The 18,108-nt window shown below is 34.4% G+C and overlaps 1 protein-coding gene across 7 annotated transcripts in view; it reads right to left on the reverse strand.

The window, feature by feature from the left end:
- Positions 1–18,108, reverse strand: part of SBF2 (SET binding factor 2) — a 302,250-nt gene that overhangs the window by 29,259 nt on the left and 254,883 nt on the right. For 4 of the 7 annotated variants that reach the window (XM_074884270.1, XM_074884267.1, XM_074884272.1 and 1 more), the window contains 6 exons: positions 17,641–17,839; positions 15,379–15,575; positions 10,164–10,301; positions 8,949–9,044; positions 5,456–5,527; positions 2,605–2,789 (listed from right to left, as the gene is read on the reverse strand). In XM_074884270.1, coding sequence (XP_074740371.1) covers positions 2,605–2,789; positions 5,456–5,527; positions 8,949–9,044; positions 10,164–10,301; positions 15,379–15,575; positions 17,641–17,839 — 887 coding nt within the window. The remainder of the gene's footprint in view (positions 1–2,604; positions 2,790–5,455; positions 5,528–8,948; positions 9,045–10,163; positions 10,302–15,378; positions 15,576–17,640; positions 17,840–18,108) is intronic. The other 3 variants (XM_074884274.1, XM_074884276.1, XM_074884273.1) reach the window with 2 other exon arrangements.

Here is an 18,108-nt window from a genome sequence, read left to right on the forward strand (position 1 = left end):
GATACAAATCAACGAGAAGGTCCAAAATAATCACTTAATCACTATGTAATTTTATTCTCACATTTGCTAACACAATACACTTTTCCTTAGAAATGCCCAGAGATGACTAATCTTCTGCAAAATTGTGTTAGTAAACAAAACAACAAAAAAGTGAAAAACCCATAAACTCTAAACCAGCAAAAATAATCCAGTATTGATTTTTAAACAATTTCCAAATTATATACATCATAATGGACTTCAGACCATTTCGTGCTGATTTTGTCCAACTCTTGTTGTTTACACATCCAATACCAGCTCTTTTTATATTCTGCATAATAATACATACCTGTACGGTAATAAAAATGCTTTCACCTATACCAAGCACTAACGTATTATCCCTGCCTAGTTTGTGACTGCTGATACATTAAACAACTTCCATTTTTTGCACAAATGATCTAAAGGGTCACCTCAAAGCAGCACACTAAAGATGTTTCTACTACGTATCTTTAGGTGCATGAGTGAACTCTTCACTTACAATTCATTAAGAAATCAAACAAATAGAAACATGAATAATTGTTACTACTGGATTATGACAATTTAATTCTATGTAGTTGTTTCTCTTGCGTTACTCTTCCTGTACTCCTTTTCATCAAAGTGTTTCTGTGGTCAGAGTCTTCTGGGGCTTATGTTTTTAAAAGATGACTTAACAAGACGAAAAATTGGTATGAATAGACCTGCTTGAAAACTTTGGGAAGAATGTTCTACAGAACAGCAAATGAAAATGCCAACTCAATAAAACTGAAAAATTTTGCAGGAAAATAAAGAGCTTTCTTACTGTTCAAAAGAACAGTTTGTTCTAATAATGATAAATGATGTTTACTTTTGAAATGTCTGTTTACTCTTTTATGTTATATTCTTACGCTTTATCATATCAGAACACTTTGATTATAGACTTAACAGGCTATTTCTGTAAATTATTGCTGTGCTAATTATATTAGAAAGCAATAGAATGTCAAATGAAATCTAACTAATTAAAAATGACTACTTTATGTGCCAATGTGTAATGACGAAACCAAAAGGAAAATTAATTTACAAATCAATTATAAAAGAAAGTAAATATGGAATAAGAACTAATGCCTGCTATATAGTCATCTTTTAAAAATACAACTGAAAATACAAAGAAGATATAAAAGAACATTTGAAATTACAAAGAAAAGTCAAAATAGAAACAAAATCTGCAAAGAATTTTGAGTCATCATTCTGATACATCATGGTTCTTCCATCTCTTGACATAACAAATTCAGAAAGAATTGAATACTGATGTATTTTCCTACTACCAATAACTGATTTGGGAAGTTATATATTTCAAAAAATACATAATATTTTATGTATGTTCACATTTTGAATAAGAGTAGAAAACAATTGATTTTTCAATCTTTGAATGCTAAGATTTAAAAAAAATCATTGCAAACATTTCCTAAAAAAGAAGTAAAACTACCAAGATTTAATGTAGAGGATACCTGTTTCTTAAACAACTGCATCTAAAATAAAATCTATCCAAAAAGATGTATGAAACTGTAGACATTACGGTCCTCTTCATGTAATCACACCAGATGGACAGACTTCTGGGTTGGCCTTATTCACATCAGTTTGGCCTCATATGAGTTTAACTGCTGCCCACAGTAACCAAGGTTTTCTTCTCTGGTAATTGCTTTCCTGACTAACAACATTCCCTTTGCTTCATAACATACTTCAACATATCAGGAAAAATAAAATTGCACTTTAAATTACCAAATAAGTCTGTTTCATGTTTCCCAAAATAGAAATCACTGAGACAATGACTCAGCTGAACACTAGCAGAATCAGAGTACAGTAGTATGTATTTAGGTGTAATCAAGAGTGGCTCTGAAAGCAAGGACTTACAGATACAGAACTTCAGCTCTTCCCTTGGAACAGCCCTGAACAGTCTCTGAAAGGGGCTGCAAGCTCCGCTGCTGCTACACCAGCTCCGCTCCATTTGTCTACAGTCCCATCATTCATCTACCCCAGCAGCTACACTGAACACAGCCAAGCTGCTGCCCTTGCCCCCTGCAAAGCCAGTGCAGGGAGACAGTTGAGACATGGTGACTTCCAAATAGGAGGGCTTTGCTGGATGCTGTTGCCTAGCAATGTATCTCCCTCCTAGCCATGTCTTTCCCAATTTGAATGCTCTTTGTACAAAAGCTATTCCATTCCTCTAGTCATGTTACCCATCTTTGTATCTCTTAGCTCTACTACACGTCAGCACTTGAGCAAAAGTAACAAATAGGGCTCTACTCACAGAACTTTTGTGAGTTGGAGCCTGATTTTTAACTGCTCCTTAAGATAATTTAGTATATTTTAATTTATGTTAACTTTGTTGTACTGTATAATCACAGAGCTTGATTTTTCACCATCCTAGGCCCACTGAGTTCTATGGCATTGTTATCCTGTGTATAGGAATAATCCTCATAAGAGTTTACGCCTTTAGGAGAGTTATCCATCTGCCTTATCTAGAATATTATTTACTGTTTTGTAACAACATTAGGGTTATTGAACTCAAGCAAAATAAAAACTATGTTAATATAAAAAAAAAATTGCCATTACCCGTAACTGAGATTTTTCTCCAAATACATAGAGGGCTGCTTGTCGTCTCAAAAGCTGACTTTGCAGAAAAGTGCTGCCGCTGTAGGAAGTGGCATTATCTTTCCCTGCAAGTCGTGCGCCAACATCAATGAATGGAGTCTGAGTGTTGATAAATCGGTTGCTTGAACGAAGACTCGCCCATACACCTTCATAAAGATGAAAAATATTTAAAAACCTCTTTGTGTGAGGCACTGGAGATCATACTTATTAAGGCATATGCTAAAACATAATTTGGAAAGTAAAGTACGTAAACATGTCATTTGCATCCTTCATAGGACATAAATAACAGCACGTAATATTTTCATAACAAAAATTGTTAAAAGCATCCTACTACATTGTCATTTAATCTAAGATACTGCTCAAACTGCAGAGTGCTTTCTATTGTAGAGAAAATGGTTGCTATGATATCATGATAAAATGGATCACAACTTGCAAGTAATTAATGTCCATTTAAGTGTATGGAAATGAAATTGCTAGTGTTGTTCTTTTCAGAAGTAGGGTCAAAAATTTGATGTATTTCCTTGTCAAAGGCATATTATTTTTGAAGTCTAACTAGTAAGAATATTATATAATTACTTTCTTCAAAATTGGAAATAGTATCACTTAAAATTCCCTGTTACCTAGCATTCCTGTTTTCCTTTTGCCCTACACAATGTGATAGTATCAACCACATTGTATTATAATAAAAATGTATGTAACTATGTTCAATTCAAATATTACATTTCAGGATAAAGTATTCCGTATTTACTCTTGAAATGCCATGATTAAAATGCAGAATGCCATGAATTTTAGTATTTAATTGTCCATCTCTAATGGGCAATTAGAAATGAAAATGAATGTACGGAAGTTCTTTTTTTAATCGTGTGTTTCACAACTGTATTCTAGCAGATGTGACCACGGTATAGTTGTGTGAGTAGAGAGAAGGATGCCTAGAAGATCACAGCCTTACAGTTTTAATCTGGCATTACTCTGGCAGCAAGGCATGGTACACAGATCCCAAAGCCAGCAACAACATGAGCCTGAAGCAGTGCAGTGTGATGTGGAACCACGGACTTGTATCTGAAAGCAGCCCAGCAATATCTGAATGGCACTGCACCAACCTAATAACCTCTGCCTCTCAACAGCATTTCTAGTTTGTATATTGTGCCTTGCTGACGTAGCTATATTGTCATTTCCAGAGGAAGAAATTCCTTCAGCATACAGACATGGTCTGATCTGATCATGCTTAAGCAAGTTTTGTGATTTCAACATAAAGTAGTGATAAACCAGATTGCTAAGGACTGTTTAGCACTAGCAGAAGACAAGTAGTAAATGTTTTTCTGTTTCTTGTGCCTTAATTAATAACAGAAATTTTGTGAGGCTGTTTTTGTGTGTCCAATGTGAGGTATGTGGAAGGTACTTGATTTTCAGAATATAAATAGCACTACTTGAAAATCAAATCCCTTAAAGTATACTAAATTTGGCATTCAAATGGCAGTGTGAAATTCTTTAACCCAATATGCAATAAATCATGTTATCACAAGAGGCTCTTGTCCATAAATCTGTGAAGCAAGATATCCAAAAGAGGCACCAGAAACCCCTTGTAGTAGTAGAAATTTAGATACTACAGTACCAAAAACACCCTCCAACCACTTCAGGAAAATCCAATAATATGCATAGTTAACATTTCTTGCACAGAAGAAAAAAATGCTGCAGATAACAGTAAAATTCCACTGAGATAGCTCAACCAGCAAAATAATTTTCTTCTATTTTTTAGAAGCAGGATTATGTTTCTATAAAAGAATAATTCTGTATAGTAATCCTCAACAGGGACTTTTCTGTAAAGTTTAGCTTGTCTGCCTGTCTGGCTACTAGTCTCAGATGTGAGCAAACGAATAGGAGTAACTGAGAATGGTTGGCTAGGAATTTACAAATTGGTAGCAGTTCTAAACAGTTTCCACTTCAAAGACAGCCAGTTCTATAAAATACCTCATACAGTAAAGTAGTATGTTTAGGATAAGCTTTTGTTCCACATCTCAACTACTACAGATGAAATAAAGACTTTAGCACCGAAATCACAGCAAGCATTTAATAATAAGAAATAATTTCTTGTTCATTTGATATGAAAAAATGCGAACTAAAACAGAGACAACTGTCCCCAAACCTGATATATACAAACATTCAATGTCACTTTCTAACATTTTACAAATGCACACCATCATTAGCACCTGTAGCACATCAAAAGCAACAAAACTGGTTACAAATAACATGCAGGTGAAGATGTTTAACAGCAATGGATAACAGTGATTAAAATACACAATTATATTTCTATTCTAATTTTGCCTAGTACCTTATTTTTTGTTCGCAGTATCTAGCTTTCATTATTTGACATAAACCGTATTATTATGACTTTCTAATTTGATAGAAATAAACTTTTCTTTGTTCACTAACGTTAACAATAATTTTGACTAAGGAACACTATTTCTTAGTTATTTTACTAAAGCAGTACAAATACTAAATGCTCTTTTGCAAAAGTAATTTTTTGCTGTTTAAAATTTTCACACATAAAATTTTCTACATATCATGCTGAATTAGATCATAACATTATTAACGAATAACAAGTATGTGACTAATCACTGTCACTGCATCACTACATTCAATGGCCAAAAAACCTCAAAACAAAACCAAACCACAACACTGAACTAAAAAACTAAAATTTTGTTAAGGTAGAATCAAGGCTTTCTGTCAGTATCACTTTAGCATGTATTAAGATATTGTAGTAGTTATGGAGATGGTAGAAATGAATGTGCTTTCAGGACACAGAATACAGTACCTTGATGGACTCTTCCCTTAGTTCCTGATTTGGAATTTGAATGAGTGAAACACTTATCTCTGTACCCAAGCACTGGTAGATAACAGTTAAGACAGAAGGAGGAGGAATGGAATGCACATTGCAGCGAGACACATTGCAGGAGAAAAGAAAAGGGTTACTTATTAATTTCCAAAGATCTAGTATATATTGAATTTCTTTATAGTACATGATTTATCAGACAGCACAAATCTTAGTCATCACAAGACAAAACATCAATCAAGCCAGAAAACCAATATAGAATGGGAATGAAGTACCCATTTATCAAAAAGGAGTAATTTTCATTGTCATTGCAATAGTTTCAAACATGTAGCACAGCCATCATGTGTTTTTCCATGATTATAATACCAAGGGAAATGTAATGATTAAATCATTCTGCTGAAGACTTTATTGAAAGCTTCTATCCAGCTGAAAGGTAGCTTTATTAAAAGTCCCAACTTTAGTGCTTTTTTAAAACTCTTTTTTAGTCTACTTTAGATACGTAATTTGATGGACATCAAAATCAAATCAGAGTGCAAGATGTTAGTTCTATACACCTACAAACATTTTTAAAGGACTGTGTAAAGGTATATAATTTAGAAAACATGTAATATGTATCAAAGAGATTTCATCCCCCCTTTCAAAACTTTTCATTTTCAGTGGGATCCCTACATGCTTATCAGAGGGTACATTTTTGGCTCAAAAGGCACATCAACGCAACTTTTTAAAATACAAATATTCTATTAAAACATACACCCTAAGTGTTAAGTGTCTCCTGCTTTCAAAATAAATGTCTGAGCTGACTCTGTATTTATTAAATATCCTAGTATTTTTCCAACGGCAGCAATTCACAAGAAGAAAACATTTTATTCTACTGAATTACACAATACCAGGTAAGAAGTGCAGTTCCACAGAACCACACTATACTTATAAAGTAATATAAGAAGAAAAAGTATGTATTTTGAGTGAACTTACAATTCTTAGGAAAGATGTCAACCAAAGAATTGCCAAAGAAAAGGTCCAAGAATGAAAATATATTACGAAATATAAGTATTTGGCCAAGTATTTCAGATCAGAAATAACTTAACTGGACTTTAGGCAAATACTTTGTTACACTGTTCCACGTAAAGTAAAAACCCATACCTGACACAGATACAAATATTCCAGCCAATTGATGAGTATTCAGTACAATGATGATTTTTAAAAATGAGAAATACTATTCAAGCATTGGCAAATATCTTTTAACTTAAAATTTTTAAAGGATCTGCATTAAAAATACATTGTGTGGCACAAAAAGTAGAAAATGTCATTTTCAATTGGTGCATCATAGCTGAACCTGGCTTTTGAGCCCTGGTATGTGTGAGAATAAAAACAAGGAAAGAAAGAGGGATCCAGAATCAAACTCACAAAAGTACTGCTATTGTAGTACAGTGTAGTGCATAATCCATAGCTGCTTGCTATGATAAAGTAACTAGCTCACCCAATTGTCTTTTTTTTCCTTCCTTTTTCTTTTTTTGCTTTTTGAGTTATTAGGAATATGAAGGAGAGAGAAATCATCTTTTTCAGACTGCCTGCGTAAGTCTGTTTATTCAGCTGACCAAAAACCTGTATTTTTGGTCCTGTATACTGTCTTGTGACACCACTTCACATTTGAAAAATAACCAGCTGTGGATAAGTAGTGAAAAACTGAATCACGTGAATTAATTTATTTGAGAACAATTTTAGAGATTCTATATACTTTGTGCATTTTAGAGCTTCTTCTAAAAGAATTGTGTTAGCTAATCTAAAAAAACCTAGTGTTTACATTCTACAGGGAGATATTCCTTTTCCCTGTTCTCTCTTACCCAGTCAACTTCTCACCTTCACTAGGGCTCCCACTGTACTTGTCAAACATTCTTATGTTTCAGCAAAGTCCTCATGTATTCTGCTGAACTGTGAATAGACTGCAGATACTGGGCTGTTATTACACCTTTCAGATATATAGAGCAGGTGTGGCATCAATCCAGCAAGACACAAGATAACTTCTCTGCCCTCTTCCTGATTACTGCTGAAATTTAGCCAAGAGACTTCAATGTCCAACAAAACAACACGTCTGTGACCTAACACTGCCTTGAGACTCCCTTTTTTCTTCACCGAGTAGCAACAAACTCATCCTATCACACCACAAACTCTAATCCCAGAAACCAGCAATAGCTATTTCAGTAATCCTTTTATCTTCAAAAGACAACTTCCATACAGTCAACCAGCAAGCTTTCCCTTACTTATCTGGAGCACCTTCACCGCCCCTCAGCACCACTTCGCTGTTGGCACTTTTATCCCAACACGAGGAGATGGAGTACAACCAAACGTCTGCTGTCAGCTACCCAGCATTTTCATTATTCCAGTACTAAGTCAGGCTGGGCACAGCCACCAATTTATCTAACAATTCCAGAAACTATTAACTCCTGTTCTCCTAGTCATTTTACCTATCCGATTAAAATCACTGTCTGTTTTCATCTCTATGTACTACAATAATGAGACAGTGAGCAGAGAACATAAACAGAACTTTTAGATATGAAATATGCATATACTACGATTAATGAAAATGCACAGAATTTTCCATTTTTTGGTGATCACCGTTCAACTGTCTTTCCTCTCTTCCCTTCTGCTACAATTCTCACATAACTTCTCTATACAGCTCTCAGTATTTTCCTTCTTCCCTTTCTCCCACCCTCCTGCCTTCTTCCTTCATTTCTCTAATCCCATCCACCCCTTCTGGAAGATTTTCTCTACAAAACTGTTTTATTCTTCCTCATATGAAGCTACAGTTTTTCTATCGTATAATAATTTAGGCTGGAATGGACCTCAGCAGGTCAATGTAGGTCTAACTAATTTGAGATGAGGTATCAAAAAGGAAGAAAAGCAACTTTTTTAGATGCTTAGAAATAATTGTAAGAGGAGCCTTCAGGGCTAAAAGGTAATAAATGAAATATAAAATGCTCCCTTTTCAGAATAATTATTTCCAAAGAGCGCACTGTATCTCCCTATTTACTACACCTGGCCACATAACTCCCTCCTTTAACTAGAGTAAAATTATTCAGATAGATTATTTGTAATTTTATAAAGCATCAGCTAATCTTCAGCCAAATGCTGGAATGATCTGTAATTGGAGAGTCTAAAGTGCATTCAATCTTAATACAAAATATGCATTTTCAGGCCATACATTTTAGACAAATTAAAAATATGGAAGAATCACAAAGTATTTAGAAACATAATTCCTAATTGAATGCTGAATTTTCCACTAATTTCCAACATGAAACAAGCTTTATTTCAATGGTAAGTAAAGGACTTAATGTTATGAACTGAGGCTAATCTGTAATTTCTGTTTTGTTGTTTTACAGAGTAATGAATCGGTAAGTAGTGTAATTATTTTCATTTCACTAATATTTTGTTAGCATTTATTACTTCAAATAATAGACTTTGAGCTAGTCTTACTAACCTCCTCGAGCAAAGCTATTGGATAGATTTACATCCAAATGTCCTGGCACTACCTGCATAAACACAGTAGACACTCTTGAAGCCCTCCTTTCAGTGCCTAAAGTCAGCCAAAAAAAGAAGATTAAAAAACTAGCGTTACTCAGACTACTATTTAACATAACTGATAAAATGCCCTTTTTCACACAATACAGCTAATTCCTGCTGACTTTGTACTTCAGATTTATTTTTTAAGACAGATGTATACATTGGCAGCAGTACAGAGATGTTAGATACAGCTAAGCAATCAACATATTTTACAACAAATGAAGCAGAGCATACACACTTTAGGAATGGTGTTATTTTACAAGAAAAGCTACTGTTTGGCTGTATTAGGCCAATTACCACCAACTGAATAAGACAAGACAGACACAATTTCAAGTCACATACTCCTCTTTCTAAGACACTCAGGTTACATTCACATAAACCTTACCACGTTTCATCACATAATAACTGAAATAAAGCCAATTAATTTCTTCATGGTTCCACCCATGCATAACTAAATAGTGTATTTTGAAAGTTTTCACTGCAAGTAAAGCTCTACTTGGAAATTACATTAAAAACCCATTATGAGTACGCAACACACATGAACATACCTTTCGTTGCTGCTGCAGCTAAATAGTGTATCTGTTCATATAGAATCTGAGCTTGTTCTCATGATATGAAATAAGAGCAGTATTTTGCATTGTCTTCAATTTGACAGTCTCTTATTCAACATACAGTTTTCAACATGCTTAATTTGTTATAAAATACTTTAAAGTACTTCTTTGCTTTTAATTCTGTTATATAATGTCATTGATGCATTTGATACCAAAAAAACCCTGGAGAGTTTTGGCATCTTGAAATTCTGGAGAACTGTATTTGTTCCAGAATTGTAATAAATTACTAATGCCTCAAGATTGGCCATCATAATCAAGTGAATTTCATCAAAAAATATGATTCACAGATGGATAATAATTTACTGTCAGATTAAGAATACTGGAAAATATTTTGGGAAAGATTAGAAACATTCTTTACATACAGAAAACACATTCACTGAAACTAAGAGTGAATAAGCTCTCTGGAAAGTGTAACAATAAAGAAACATCAGAATTCTTATGGGATGCTGTCCTAACATCAAATCAGAGAAAACTCACTTTTCAACTTAACCATAGAAAAGCACTATATAAACCAGTTTTACCTGGAGACAGAGCAATTGTTGGTCTAACAGTGAGAGTATTACTGCCATTCATTTTGCAGTGGACGGATATCACATTCAACAAGGCTTGTAGGTATTTTTCCTGTTCTATACTGCTTGAAGATTCTAAAGAAGCATGAGCTAGGGTCACAAGAATAATGGAATACATTAAAATACAAGTACATTTATAAATACATAGAGTAGCAAAATAAACAGCTTATTATGTAAAGCAGAGCACTGAAAATGTCACGGTTTGTCTATCAAAGGTTCAAAAAGCCATTTCTTTGATGACACAAGAATGCTCAGATGTTCATCACCTGGCTGCAGAGCAGCACCCAGCAATGTTCTTTTGCATTCCACTCCACAAAGGTAAACTTCTGAATGAGTCTGTTACCTCATGGTCACTACTTAAAACATTCATCATTAGCCAGTAATCAATACAAACAGAATGGAGATGACATAGCTTTCCCTTCACTCTCCGAATGAAAGGTAACATTTCTAAGGTTGTGCTACTTGTCAGCAAATTTCAGCCTTTTAAAAAAATGTGTAGAGAAGAGATAGAACTGTTTCTTTAACAAAAGTAAGTCAAAACCATACTCAATGAGCTCTTCCTCATTCCAGTAAAGGAAGGTTACTTACCTATAACCAGAGATACATTGCCCATTCACTGCAAGTATACATATATCAAGAGACACCAGTGTTCATGCACTCTGCTGCATTTAAAGACATCAGTGGACACAATCTACATGCCCTTCAGGTACCCTACTCCCAGAATCTGACCTTTTTAATGGAATACAGGAAAAAGGATGGACAGTGATGCACATCTGGATAACACACATTAAGGGATCTCCGTTCCTGTTCCCTACTGACAGCCCACTGGCTCCTTCACCAGTAGGTAACTTCAGGAAGTGTCTTTCCATACGCTTAGGTCACTTGTAGGAGGTGGGGCTGTACCGTTATGAGAACCACAATTCTGTCTCTGAAAACCTCTGTATAATCCTTTACATGCATGTAGTTTCACATGACTACTCTACAGATCTCAAACAGAATCATTCTCCAATTGTTACAGATGTCGCTGAAGTTGCTGGAGACATGAAAAAGGACCATTCCAGAGAAAAGTGGCTGCAAAAGACTGGATGAAAGCAAAGCCAGAAAGAAAACAAACACAGTTTAAAAAAAGAGGGCGGAGAAAAAAAAAACCAAGATGAGAAGGTATGATGCTCTGAGAAAGCACTGAAGTAAAACAGACAGTCCACTGAAGACAATCCTAAGACTTAAAAAAGTTAAGAATCCAATAACAAAACACAGAACCCAGGAAAAAATCCTCAAAAATAAGAAAAATTTAAAAAATTAATTTTAACCAGAAAAACTCCACCCATTTGTGTCCAGGTATGAGGATTTAAAGGAAGGGAAAAAGATGAAGCTCAGGTCCTGGGCTGTACCACAATGACAAAAAAGTGTCCAGTCTCAATGAGTCAGATTTTTTTAAAATGCCAAACAAAATTTTTTGAATTCTAGTTTATTGCAGCCACCTCTGGACTCACTACAGGACAAAAACTTCATAGCTGGTTTAAACAAGGATTTGGTATCTTGACCACAAGAGTCAAGCTTTGGATTAAGAGAAAGAATTTGATCGAGCACATTTTGACGAACCACAATGGTAACTTATAAATAGTTTTCTCCAGTGATGATCCGACCAGATTCTATGCTGGAGACTAATAGACAGTAACCTAATTAGCAGGAGGTGGCAAAAGAAATTTCAAGATAGCCCTGTTAAAATTAGTGTCTGAGTTGGAAGTACAATCAGGAAGTAATTAGAAAATGCACATGCTGAAACTTCATGCTGTTTCTGTCTGACAAAGCAGAAAAAGCCTGAAGAAAAACATTATTTTCTCTTCAACTCTTAAGCAGAATTTACACATCCCGAAATCCACTTAAATGGTCTCTGGGTCTCCTAGTCCTTGAAGCAATGCCAACAAAAAGTCAATTTAGGTCTTAACAATTTAGTTAAATGAAAGGAAATGAAATGCCTAAATGAAAGCATAACGTCCTTACCACTTGCATTTATAAAGTTTTATTTTGTGAAGAGTATTGTATGTGTTTAAGGAAGGAGACTCAGGAGCAGAATAGCTTGACTTATATGAAAGTCTGTTATTGAACTGTGCAGATACCTGAATTAAAGATTGAGGGCAATAATGTCCTTGTGAAAGATTATAGATGTAAACTTTGCCCTCCAACCTTACCACCAATCACTCCATCACACAGTGCTTAATAGTATAAAGGGACTGGTGACTCAAAGCATGGACCCCTTATCTGCACAGATAAACAGAGATTTCTATAAAATGACTGATCTTTTAAGTGCTGTATAATACATGAAGGCCATCACAACAGCATGGATTTAAACAAAAGATGGGGATGGAGATCCCGGCAGCAATTTTATAAGTCCCAGGAAAGAAATGCATTGCTCAATAAAGCAGTACAATTGCCTCCGCTGCTAATATGTGCTCTATATGCCTGGTTGCAGGTCGCTCAATCTTTATCTTACAATAGGTCCTAATATAGTCAATAATTCAGTCGGTATCAAGATAACTGTTCTCTTGGATAGTGTTATTACATACAAGAAACATAAATGGTAGCTGACCAATACTTGGTAATTCAGGTGTAGAATATCACATTTAGAACTACAATGGTCTGCAAAAAAACTCCCAGAAAGGCTAAAGTGAAATTCAGGACCAGCTTTCATGTTTCAAAGGAACTTTTGGAGTATACTTTCCATCTCATATTCAAACTTCTATTACTAATCCTTTGTGGACAGATGTTAGAAAAACAATTCTGTTGCACATGTAGTTTGGTTTCATATAGCAATTCTGTGCATAATTTCCCTAAAAAATATGTTCTGTGCTTCTTATATAACATACTGATCTCAACTATGCCTTGAAAACTTGCTTAACACACAATGTAACAGGAAAACACAAAAATGTTCATTAAGTTCCAGCAGGTCCTCTTTGTTTCTGTGTATCCATCCAGAACCCGCTAAGAAAAATCTACTCTTAAGAAATCTCTGCTTAGGAAGGTATGCATCTGTCAAATTTAATTTAACATTATTCCTGTCCTCTTAGTTTGCATCACAATGCATTTTTCAATATAGACTTTCCTTCACTGTATGCAACTCCTGCTGAGGCAAATACATACACCTGTGTATAACTACTTTTATTGATCAGTTTCTTTGAAAGTTTTGTTTTACCCAGCTTCAACTTCACTATAAATAAAATAAATATCCTATAAATATTTTTCATTTTCCTTGCAGTACCTTCCTTTTTCAATTCTCTTTACATTTTAAAAGAAATGGTAACTCCAGAACTTAATGTCTGAGAAGACAGAATAACTCCAGAAACTAAAGTTATTGTCAATCAGATTATCTATTGCCTAAGATACTGCTGGAAGTATGACAATGGCAATGGCAATTTAAAAGACTATATAAAATTAAAAAAAGAAATCACCTACAAAACCAATGAGGTTACACATTGGAAATGTGCTTTAAAGGGTCAGGCTTTGAAGATCTTGTTTTGGAAGGCTCTCCTACTCCCATGCACATAAAAATGATAGCTACTACAGAAAACATGAAAGTGTTTGTCTTTATATAATTTGCAGACTATTCCTGCTGAATTTTTTCAATTTATTCTATTTATACCAGGTTAAATATGCCTGGTCAGTATTTCAGCCAAGACAATCAGTATTAAATCAGTTTATAAGACTAACATTTGAATTACCATGCTTAGGATTCATACCATAAACCTGGGGAACAACTGGTGTAGCTAATAGCTTTGGTAGCTGCTGTCTTAACTATTGGTAGTACTTTACTGATTCATTTTATGAGTCTTTTCAACAAAAATGCATTATATAAAACTCAATTCATTACCCTGCTCCTCACTCCAACTGTAAAACACCCCCACAAAACACTGAAGAGACACATTGAATCAATGTTACAGCAGTGAATATTCAGCAGATAGTGATTCAGAAATTAGTGTTAAAATGTTTTTCTAATATCTCTGAAATTTTGAGATTTTAAAGGTAAATTCGATATACACAAAACCTCATATAGCTAAACATTATGTCTGATGAAAACTGTTCTTTACAAGAGAATTGTGGTTTTCATAAAGATACTCTGTGAAGGAAAATTACAGGGGGGCTATGCAGAAAATATTTAAATCATGTAATCTTCAAACTACTCTTATGCAACCTGCACATATTTGTACATTATGCTTGTTACCAGTTTTGAAAAATTCTGTAGAACTGTTTGGTAGAGTCAAAGCTTTTAATTGTGTTTTAGTCATTACTGGGGTGAAACACAAACATAAACAGGACTGAGGAGTTTTTTTGCTACCTTAGTGAGTTCCTGGTATTACAATGCTACTTCACTTTTTTTTTTTTTTCCAAAAAATAAATACTATGGCCTAATTCTAGAATAATTTCTAAACAACTATCGGTTTGACTTTTTCTTCAGCAGTATGCCAAATTCACTCTTGGCATGAAATTAACTCCAAAGAAATTATCAGCGTAAGAGATGGAAATCCAGGTAGTCACAATAAATATCCTAAACACTGCTTGTGAATGATGAAAGTCAACTAATGTTCTTTACAAAATTAACGTTTTCCTAAAGTTACATTCTTCTGAAAAATTAACTAGTCTGACAAATCTTGTGCTGGTCCAGTCCTGATCACACAAAGGAAGAGATTTACTCAATGCAAAGACTCCAACTAGAATCTTTCACGTCTATGCTTTATAAAAGAAAGATAAAAGTTAAACTAGTATTACAATGAAAAACATGAGAAAATACAATGGATAAGAGTCTCTCTAATCTTTTATATAATCCTCTATGAAAAGGGACAGCATACACTCATTACCTAAGCTAGTGCAAAGGAAAAAGATAATTTAAGGGAAACAGGGGACGTTTGCATTGCGTTTGGCAGATACCAGCTCTTACCGAAGACTTTTGGTATGTATATAATATCTGTTAAAAACATTCATTGACATTTTTTTAAACCACTTTGATATCATTCGCAATCTGCTTCTTGATATACAGTAATTAAACTGAACTAATATACTATCAGATAACCATTCATATCTTGAGACTTTTGAATGAACATCACTGATTTCATCTAGAAAAGGATTTCTACATAAAATTACTTACACAGAAGACCTAGCTGCATCAACCCACCTGTAGTATGTGTGTTTTGGGATTTGAAGAGGCCAACAACACCTTTTCCATGAAAGCCCCCAGATCTAAGTAGAAGAGTACTGGTTTTAGTGTTCTTCCAACAGACAACTGGTAGGCGATTGTGACGGTAACAGCGAGCAACTCTCTGCAGACTGCTGTCTTGAACAGACTGAGGTACTACCAGCAGCCCAGGATAACTGTATTGACAAAACGGTGAAAAAAATTGAACAATTAACATTGCTTTCAAAATTTTTAACAATGAAAAAAAAATTCTTAAAATAACAAGCTGAATATACATCTTAATGAAAATACACCTCCAACTGTTAGAATTATCTTTTATTTAGTAACTCACTTTTAGTCCAATCCTAGCAAATACACTAATTTGTAAAGAAAACTGCATTTTAAAAACAACTTCAATTATGAAAAATCTGTAAGACTATCACTACTAGTCTCTTTCCATTTAAGGTTGTATTTCATTTGGTAGTATTTTTCTTCTTAGTATATCTCTTATCAGTCACTATAATGAAGCCGTATTTTTGAGCATGACAGAAAAGAGAAGTTTGAGGCATGCAAATGATGCAGTAGTTTTGTTTTGACAGTTGTATATGAAATACGAGAACTGAAAGGAAAGAATGTTAGATTGGCTAAAGCATCACAACTAAAACAATAGTTTTTGTTTTATGTCAAAATACATTTAAATTTTACAGTCAGATTCCTTGGAACAGTGTATTTGAAACTGCAATTCTGTGTACTTTTTAAAACACTACAATACACTGAGAGATTAGGAAATTCACTGATACAATACCTTTAAAAATAGAAAATCCAACAAGATGGTAGTTGTGTTCATGTTAGTGAAAGAAGGATTCAAGAAATATGAAAGATTATTTTCTATTTCCTCCAAAAACTATTCAATTTAAGGGCCAATTTCACATGTTAAAAAGAAACTAAGATGAGGAGCAGGGAAAAGTTAGTGCTTACAGAAGAACTCTGTTCTTCTACAATATACACTGTTCCTGTAAATTCAGTTCTTTGACATTTACTGACTTGCCCTCATCAAAATCAATGTAGTTAATATTTGTGGTCTACTTCTTAAAACACAGTAACCAAACTAATATGGCACTAGATAAGTATTTATATCCTGGGATCTGTAACCCACTCAGATATCAATTATATTTTAAAAAAATGCTATAGACTATTAAAAACTGGTGGTTTTAAAGGAGGAAAGAGTTGTCTGTATAATGTTCAAAACATAACAAAACCGTACAGATTTAATGCCTTCATCTGCATTGTACTCAATGGTGATCGAACAAAACCAGTTATTAATCTGTTACTCTAGGTAAGTCAGAAAACTAGAAAAGTTATGATATTTTTCTTGTGTGCCCCTCTTCCATGAAGAACTGGTGATTTCATTATCCATAATGAAAGCAATGACTAGCCATAACTAGCTTTAGAGAATGCAAAAGCTCTTCTGATATGACTCATACAGATATGTTTTTGTATTAAAAAGAATTTTTGTGGGTAGTGGTAGTAAGCTACATCAGCTTTCACAACAAAAAAAGGAATTAGTAACATTCATGTGTTAAAACACAGCATGTGACTTTCAGCACAGGACAAACTTTTGAAGTAGTGTAGATACCTTCATGAATTCAATTTTAAAACATATTTTTTTATTTGAAGAAAATAGTTGAGTATAATTGTTTCTGAGGCTTGCTTTTTTATTTAGGAACAGAATAGATTTTATATGCAAATAAAGAATTTCCAGTACCAACACAGCAAGTTACAGAAATCATATCAAGAGAGTGAGTTCTATGCGCTAACATTATTGGCTAAGTCAGAAAGCTGAAAAATAGCCTAATGATTTAGTCATCAGTGCGGAAAGCCCAGAGAGAGAAACTCCTTCAAAAGGCAATTCAGAGTATCTAGGTTAGTCTCCTCCAAAAGCCTCAGGGGCACTCTCTTTCCATGGGCCATAGAAAGAACCTAGGAAGGACAACTTGTGTTGTCTGACAGAGCTCCTGGGGCGATTCTGAAGGCACGCCTCCTGCTACCATGGCTGGCGGCCTTTCCGCATCTCATCGATACATATGCAGCCACCAGAAGACAAATCTCTGAGTGGAATACAAATAGCTTCAGGGTCACTGGTTGAACACTCCTACTGTAGACAAAAATTTTCTCAGAGTAAATTGCTTAAATGGATACATCGTGTGGTATGTGTGTTATGCCATCTTTATTTTCAACTACTTGACTGAATTGGTAACTCACCTCCTGCAAAGCGAATACATCCTGTTCAGTGCAGTTATTCTTAAGTATTCTGTTTTTGAACGAGAAGAGTTACTACTGATGGTCCCTAGTCCCAAACGTTGATAGTCTCTGAAACAGGCTCTTTCTACTAATTGCTCCATTGTTGATTTTTCTGATGCTTTTAGGGTACCACTTGTGTGCAGCTCGCTGTCATCTGAAACTAAAGTTAAAAATCTTTAAGAATTTGCTATTGGGGAAGCCAGCAGTTGCACAGAATGCTATTTTTTTCTGAATGATGCTATTATCTTCTGAACAAAATATTAGTTGGTCTTACTGTCAGTGATGATTAACAAGAACTAATACATACAAACCACAGCTTACAGAAATTATAAGGAATAAAATAAGATTTTAGTCAGGAAACCTGAATATATCACAGTTACTTATTGCACTTGTGACTGTCATGGCTGACAACTCTCTTGCTAAAATCCT

This window comes from Strix uralensis, chromosome 15 (genome assembly GCF_047716275.1).
Source record: "Strix uralensis isolate ZFMK-TIS-50842 chromosome 15, bStrUra1, whole genome shotgun sequence".
In the NCBI taxonomy this organism is placed as follows: domain Eukaryota; kingdom Metazoa; phylum Chordata; class Aves; order Strigiformes; family Strigidae; genus Strix; species Strix uralensis.